The sequence below is a fragment of the Vigna angularis genome, chromosome 7 (genome assembly GCF_016808095.1).
Source record: "Vigna angularis cultivar LongXiaoDou No.4 chromosome 7, ASM1680809v1, whole genome shotgun sequence".
In the NCBI taxonomy this organism is placed as follows: Eukaryota; Viridiplantae; Streptophyta; class Magnoliopsida; order Fabales; family Fabaceae; genus Vigna; species Vigna angularis.
Genome location: NC_068976.1, coordinates 19302889 through 19311407, shown reverse-complemented (window position 1 = coordinate 19311407; position 8519 = coordinate 19302889). Strand labels below are relative to the sequence as shown.

At 34.7% G+C, this 8519-nt stretch overlaps 2 protein-coding genes across 2 annotated transcripts; one reads left to right on the top strand and one right to left on the bottom strand.

The window, feature by feature from the left end:
• LOC108337876 (pectinesterase QRT1) lies at window positions 1–2027 on the top strand. The gene is made up of 5 exons (XM_017574474.2): window positions 1–357; window positions 619–814; window positions 1028–1231; window positions 1309–1544; window positions 1676–2027. Exons 1-5 carry the CDS (start codon window positions 53–55, stop codon window positions 1821–1823), a joined length of 1089 nt encoding a protein of 362 aa, XP_017429963.1. The 5' UTR covers window positions 1–52; the 3' UTR covers window positions 1824–2027.
• Window positions 2028–2943: 916 nt separating this feature from the next.
• LOC108336171 (mitochondrial import inner membrane translocase subunit TIM50) lies at window positions 2944–7761 on the bottom strand. The gene is made up of 10 exons (XM_017572503.2): window positions 7400–7761; window positions 7100–7188; window positions 6400–6436; window positions 5826–5887; window positions 5611–5724; window positions 5159–5263; window positions 4986–5084; window positions 4553–4712; window positions 4260–4362; window positions 2944–3312 (listed from the first exon to the last, which is right to left on the bottom strand). Exons 1-10 carry the CDS (start codon window positions 7614–7616, stop codon window positions 3270–3272), a joined length of 1029 nt encoding a protein of 342 aa, XP_017427992.1. The 5' UTR covers window positions 7617–7761; the 3' UTR covers window positions 2944–3269.
• Window positions 7762–8519: the final 758 nt, after the last annotated feature.

Below are 8519 nucleotides of genomic sequence, written 5' to 3'. Positions count from 1 at the left end.
CACCCTCTCTCCTTCTTCATATGTTTGGTTTCTTAATCTTTGTGGGAACACAATGATGACGATGCAGTTGGTGTCTTCCGGAGTTGTGTTCTTGTTTGTGACGGTTTTCTTGACGTGGGTTCATGTGGTTATAGCAGAAGGTGAAAATGGTTATGGTGGTATTAGGAACTACATCAGTTGGGAAGATTTGCAGGTGGATGAGCAAAGGTTAACCTTAAAGCGCCATGATGATGTTAGAATTATTATTGTTAACAAATATGGTTGGGGGCACTCCAAAACTGTTCAAGGTGCCGTGGATATGGTTCCTGTTAATAACAAACATAGGGTGAAAATTTACATTTATCCAGGAGTTTACAGGTCAGTAATCACTCATGCTAGATTTGGTGATGTTTTTCTTCTAAAATTGCAGTTTTGTCATATTCAAAGTTAGATTTCATCACCACTGTGTCATTATAATTCAGTTCTAATCAAAAGCCTTGTTTCTATAATGCCTATTCTTCTTCTTTTGAAAGCACAATGTTATATTTTGGGTAATGAAGCTGGGATTTGGTTGATGTTTTCAATGAAAACTTTACTTATGTTTTTGTATACCCTTTTGTTTGTATGCAATATTTGCAGAGAGAAAGTGCGTGTGCCTGTGAGCAAGCCTTATGTATCATTCATAGGGAAAAGAAACCAAACAGCAACTCCTGTTATTACTTGGAACAGTAAGTCATCTGATAAAGGCACAAATGGCCAAGCATTGGGCACCTTTGATACAGCGACAGTTGGAGTGGACTCAGATTATTTCTGTGCAAGTGGGGTCACTTTTGAGGTAAGAACACATTTTTTGTATAAAATTTTCAACACATTCATTACAATTTATCAGATGAAAATTGGACTACTCTTGTTTTCTTACTCAAGCAACCTGAAACACATCCAAATTCATTCAATTGCAAAAATTGGATGACTGTGGAAAAGTGACTGCATTACATTACACATGACAAGTACAATTTGGATCATGTCAAACACCAATGTTTGTGTACAGAACTCAGTGATTGCAACGGCTGGTGTGAAAGGGATGCAAGGAGTGGCACTGAGGGTGAACAGTGCAAGAGCCATGTTCTATCAAGTGAAGATTAAGGGAGCACAGGACAGTCTCTTGGACAACACAGGAAGCCATTACTTCTTAAAGTGCCACATCCTAGGAAAAGTTGATTTTATCTTTGGCAATGCAAAATCACTGTATGAGGTAATAATATAAGATGAGCCTTCCTTTTTCTAGTGACTAAGTTAATTTGATTCTGACCCTTGAGAGCTATGGAGCAGAATTGCCTTCTTCAGTCAATAGCAGACAACTTTGGAGCGATAGCAGCACATCATAGGAATTCAGCAACTGAAGACACAGGTTTTTCTTTTGTGGGGTGCAGTATCAGAGGAAGTGGCAGAGTATACCTTGGCAGAGCATGGGGGAACTACTCTAGAATTATATACTCCAAATGTAATATGGATGACATTATTATTCCTGAAGGGTGGTCAGATTGGAATCACTCAGATAGAAAGAAGTGAGATATTATTATAATTAAAGAGATTACATAAAAAATACGACTTAGTTAGTAACTTTGTTCTTTGTTGAGATATGACAGTATTATTGCATTAAAGAATTGATGTACAGAATATATGTATGGAATTTCAGGACTGCAGTGTTTGGGGAGTATGAATGCAATGGAAAAGGAGCAGATAGAAGCAACAGGGCAGCTTGGTCAAAATCATTCAGCTATGATGAAGCAGTGCCTTTCCTGCAGAAGAGTTTCATACATGGAGACCAGTGGCTCAGACTATAGCATTCCGATGCATTATATAATTGATTAGGTTTTGTACTTGTTAATTATCTTATATATCCCACATATTGAATGCTTTTTATGTGTATGTGTGATATGTGATTAGAGTACGTACAGGCTCCCATATGCTTAATCTGTATCATAGTAATAGAGAATATTGATGTGCTCCTACCCTTGTTAATACTTGAAGCAGCACTTGCCATGAAATGAAAGCACTATCTTTGCCATGTTATTTGGTACCCTGATATGCTTCTATTGAATGCACTAAAATCAGAAGGACAATGGATGAAAATAAAAGGCTTGTGAAGAAGGAAAAATAAAAATGATTGGTGGGAGGACCATTTACTTTAAATAAATTAAATAATCTGTTATTATCTTGGAACGCGAAATGGAACGAAATGTTTAATAGATCGGACCGAGATAGGAAACATATATGTTATCTTATTTCAAATATGTATAGATTTACTCATATTTCGAATAGTGATAATTTTAAAAGAATTATTATTAATATTATTTATCGTAAAATATTAAAACCTTTGACGTACTTAAATAATTAAAAAATTAAAATCTTTGATCAGCGAATTAAAAAACACTAATCCCAATAAGACTAAAAGCATACTTTATTTTTTAATTGCTATCATCAATATCATTACACAATTTAATTCCAAATATTAAAAAAAAGACATTTTACAAAATAAAAGAACTAAATTTTAAAAAATAGTTGAAAGAACAGTACAAGTAATTCTCCCTGATGACTATCAAAGAACTTAACATCTATGACCTATCATTTTTTAAAACTCCACTAGTCGTATCTCAATAATCACTACGTTCTTCCTCTAAAGTGAAATATAAAAATAAAAACTTCCAATATTTTCTTGGAAATTATAAAGCTCAGACAAAATGAAAACCGTTTTTTATTACTACATCGATATTCAATATGAAATTGAAGGAATAATTAATACTCATATGAAAGCAACTAGCATCAAATGTTCAAAATAAAAATGATATACCCTGAACAAGTGACAACAGAAAGTTCCAACTAAATGAACTATAACTCGTTCGGGTAAGATCTTCTATTATGTCAGTTGTAAAAACTGTGCAACTGAATCCATTGGCCAATTCTGAGCAAATATAATAAAGATTAATAATAACCTTGCTCGGGCATCAAAAACTCATCAGGTGAAAAGGAACTCCATTCACCTAAATTGATATGTGCTTTCCAGCAACAAAATTACAACAGGCAAAAAAATAATTGTTCAAAGACATGGGTTGCAAGACTCCCATAAAACAAAACCTACATTTTCTCTATTGTACGTAATAACTCGTCAACTCGCAGTGACCTCAAAATCAATGGAAAACTGATCAATCGACTTGCAATGAAATTGACAATCTCATTTGCTAGCCCCAACAAAGAACAATTGTTATCGACTTGCAATGAAACTGGCCATCTTATTTCCAGAAGCGACCACGATGCTTCTGTTCTTGCATTCTCCTGCATCATTTGGAAACACCCAGAGTAAAAATGTTAGCCAAACAGAACAGGATAAATTACCAATGTATCAACCAAAAGCACAAAAAGAACCTTCATCCACCAACACGAACTCAATCTCTATGATTGAACAGCAATTTCATCACAATCTTATGGGGATATACATAAACTACCCAACAAATATAGTTTGACTTCACATCCAACACTTATGGGAATATTTTGAAGCTCGTAACATCTAGTACAGACTATCTCAATGCACCCAAATCCTTAAATAAAATGGTCAAAACTTGGGTCGGGTGCGGGTGGGGGTGGGGGGAGACAGCAATTGTAAATTATGATATCTATGAAAACCACCCCATCTGTTTCCCACTCCCAAAATCCCATTGTGTAATATAAACCGTGCTCTGATAGATGGATCAGAAAACAAGAAAATACAACAACACTCTAACTTCAGCATCCATGCTCAAGACCGTCCCTTGTGCCACATTAACATAAAGGAAAGATAGAAATATCCTCAAACTTGATGCAAAAAAACCCTGCGAACTTGAAATGCAATTAGACCAGACAAGTAAAGGTGCATTAGGTTTAATTCCTGATTCATTTAGAGTAGATATTTTCAATGACAAATACGTAAATGCCACTTTGTTTTCAATTTGTTTCTTGTTTTCAAAGATATGCAAAGGAAAATCAAATAACAACAAAAGCTTAGTTTCGTCATTTACTTAAAAAAAATTGAAAACAACACTACATTCACATAACTATCGGTAAAACACAATTGAACACAAACCAAATGCCATCAAGAACATGTTTGACTTGCTCTCTTGTTATTAATTTTACGTGTTCATTATAATTATAAAAATTATATACACTGCTTTCATTAGTTTTTTATTTTATAATTAAGAAAATGCTAAAAATAAATCTTCCAGGTTTGCTAAAAGATTAAATGTTACCTCTGATGCTCTTTAGAGCGCCTGATAAATTCACTGGGAATATCACATCCTTCGTAAGAGGCTAGCACTGGTCTTATATCAGATGGACTACTACGGGCAACAACTGCAAATAGATATAGGAGAAGGCAATGCAACTTTTATAAGCATTAAAGTCACCACAATAATTTCAAGCATGAATTTGTTTATAATTACATCTCAAGGGAACAGAGTTACACTGAAGGAGTGATATGAAAATAAAAAATTATAATTCAAACATGATCTCATTCTTCAACATATCTTAAAGGAATGCTTACACTCAAGAAATGGTATAAAATCCAAAAGGGCCGTGTCATCTATATCTTGCTGCTGCCATGCCTTAATGGGGACACAGTTCTCAGGCTGCAGGCAACTTTCCAGAGCATGGCCGCTTAAATAAAGGACTTTTCCTGGATTTCTGTTTAGTTTAGAAAGATCCTGCCAAGCAAAGGATGGAAAAGGGGAAAAATATCTCATTAAAAGAATATCCAGAAAAGCACATGCAACGTATCATGATAAAACCGTAGGTTTTCTGTTTACATTCTTCAGATGTAAGTAAAATTATCTATTACTATTATTATATTATACACACAACGATGCAATATCGCCAAGATACTTGTTCTTATTATTTGCCATGATTGGCTATACTCCTTTCACAGGAATTTATATGTATAATTTGAGAGACAATACTATAAGAACATAAAAACATACTCTGAAGTGTTTCCCATCTTGATACTTAGTAGCTGGCCTTGACAGCCTATATCTAATGCAATGCTTGGTATCCAGCCTTTCTATAACAGGGTCAACAAACTGCACAAATCAACAAATGTAAGGAAATCTTATACAGGGGAAAGTATAGAGAATATCGAGCAGAATCAGATTACCATATTCTGTTCGTCTGTGTACACTACTATTTCATAGAACTGAGCTAAATGTTCCAAGAAGGCATCAACTCCAGGTCTTTTGAAAGTCTGCCAACCTGTATCTCGCTTTACATACCATATGAAAGTAAAATTCAATATTATAGTCATAGTAAGGACCGCAGCAATGCAATAAGAGATCCAATGCATTTTTTGTGACACAAAGTACATAAAGAATTGAGGAATGTACGCAAAGCAGCACACTCTTTACTGTTGGTTGAAATTCACGAGTATCAAATTCATTGGCTCCAAGAGATTAGTGCATCCCACATGAATTTCAACCAATACAAAATAGTGAGTTGAAAAGAAAATGCTGCTGTGGTGATGCCTGATGGCACTTCTCATAAAGGGAATTGTCCCTCAAAAAAGCATAACACTACCTAGCAAAGAAAAAGTGGGTACAGTAGACATCTTACCGTCCAAATGTAGTGAATCAATGTTTCATTCAGATCAAGAACAAGAGTAAACACATGTTGCTCCTGAGGAAGCAAATCAGGAAGTAGCTTGTCCGTATATGGTTCAGTATAACTCTAAAAAGAAGCCAGAGTACCATATTAAACAAGGTAAGAAATAGATTATCTTTAAATGACAATTGTAAACCAAATCAGCATACTAAAAAGCAAGAACATACCTGAACTAGTTCTTCAATTAGCCTTCTTGAATCCAAATAAAACTCCACTGCTTTAGTAGGCACTGGGGTATCACGTAAAAAAGAATAAGCATGGCATACAAATTTATAACGAATTGGGAATTGAATACCACAACCCTCCCCCCAAAAAAAGTCCACACAATGTCAATTTGTATCCAGTGACGCTCCTCAACAATGCAAGTTCTTGCCCCTAATTTCTTATTTTCCTACCCCCACACCCTTCATAGGTGTGGCAAGAAACTTGATAACATACCACATTCTCATCCACTTTTTTTTTCAAAAAAAATATCTTCAGTATATGTAAGGGCATATAACGGCTATAATTACACAGAACCTATGCCTTATCTGAATATGACCAATAAGTTAGCATAAATCATTTACTTAAATGAACAGAGCAACCCTAATACAGGATAAGTGATGTACAGACTAAAGCTTACACAGAACCTATGGCTTATCTGAATATGACCAATAAGTTAGCATAAGTCATTTACTTAAATGAACAGAACAACCCTAATACAGGATAAGTGATGTACAGACTAAAGCTCAGAGAACGCACCGGCCATTGCAGTTGAATAGAGCAAACCTTGAAATTTCTGCACCAAACATGGACTAGAACATGTCACCTTAGGATATATTAAACTGAAGAAACTGACAACTATTATATCGAAATCAGCCAGAATCCAAAACTATGTAACAGTGAGGTCCAGTGTGAGAGCATTTAAAAGATGAAGAATAACAGAAATTAACCCAATATCAATAAAGGATTTACACGAACAATGAAAAACTACTGTATCAAATGACGAGCAGTGTTGGCAACAGTCTCTTTTAAATACACTCTATTTTAGCTGAAATTTATTGAAAATCAAAACTTTCTGTGGGTTTTACTTCTTATTTAATGAGTCTCTCTTGATTTTGTAATTATCTATAAATTTTAACCAAAAGTAATTTGTGTTATAGAGTGTCACTGAATCCCAATCAAACTATTATGTGAAAGTTAAAGTGGAGGACCAGGCACCCACAGAAAAAAAAAATAATTAAATGGTGGCAAAGTAAATTCTACGCACAAATGTGAAAGTTAGTAGCCAATGCAGCCTATAGCAATAAACAACAACCCAAAAGGCCATTTCATCAACAAAATTCAGGTTAGGTATTAAACCCGCAATATGATTCTAACAAATCCAGATAATAAGATCAAAACACAGATTCAGCAAAGAAGAATGAATACGAAGACAGCTTGAAAAGGAGTCAGAACTTACATCGAGCGCAGTGCCTCCATCAACAGCAGTGTGTTTGGCAGACTCACGGAAGGACTTCGTTTTCTCTTCTATTTCCTCCAAGCTGTAAGCTGAACATCGCGATCCAAAAGAAAAACAGAATAATCAACTAACATCAATTCCAGATTAATACAATTGAACAACAACCCTAACCTATAAAAGTGGCTATTCCGAAATAAGTAACACACGAACACACAGAGAGACACGCAAAAGATACTTAGATTCTACGAATGCATGAACCATAAACCACTACAACGAAAACGGAAAGAAACAAAAACGAACCGTAAGAAGCGTAACCGGCAAAGCCGGTGGCTCCGGTAAGTGCACCGACGATGGCGTATTTGAGGAAATTCCAGCGCCTGGGAGAAGGAGGAGGAAGAGGAGCGGAAGCTGCATTGGGAGAAGGAGGAGGAGGAAGAGGAGCAGAAGCTGTATTGGTGCAGAGAAATCGCTTCGATACGAATGAAATCGCGCGAGATCGAAGGATTCCCAACGACATAGTTGGATTCTTGTGAGCAGTGACAGAGAGCAAGAGAAAGAGGTTCAAGTAGGGTTTTTCTCCGGCGCTCTTGAGAAAGAATCGCCCATCAGCTTCTACTATACCCTGTTTGGCTACGTGTTATTCCGTTCCTTCGTATAAACGCTTTTTTTATTTATATTTATGTACGAAACAAATAATCATTTTTTTTCTTTCTATTAAATATTAATTAGTTGATGCTTATTGGCAATATAAACCGCCTTACAAAAAAATTAATTATAAATAACATTATTAAATACAGATTATCTCTTTCATTATTTTGTATCATAAACATTATTTAACGAAATTTAACTCACGATATCATTAATTAAAACGGTTTATTTAAAATAAAAAGAAATGATATTTATTTGAAACCAAAAATATGATATTTTATGTTAAAAATATACAGGAAATTAATGTATATTTGAATGTTGTTTAATTTTATATGGTGGGAATTTTTTCTAAAACTAATGAAACAGTGATTAATTACCAAATGTGTTTTATCTGTTCAAACTGTAGAGATGTTTGTTCATAAATTTTTGACACTAATCTTATGTCATTTCAGTTTGATTAAACTCTCTTTGGAGAAACGTAGATCAATGTTAAAGCTTTCTAGAAATGCCAAAATATCAAAAACTAGAGTCCATGTTACAACTGCACCTTCCATGCATGTCTATCTTTCTCTTCTTTCTAAGCACAGGTTGTCTCATGTTTCTTCTTTTCATTTTCCTTACATTGGAAAACTCAAACAACATATAATTGCAGAACTACTCGAAACAGTAAAACTTTTCAATCTGACATCATCCATTCTCCAAATGTTAATCATTTTCTTTTGGAGATTTCTTTTATGTGTAAAGATAAGACCAAATTACCACAAATACAAAT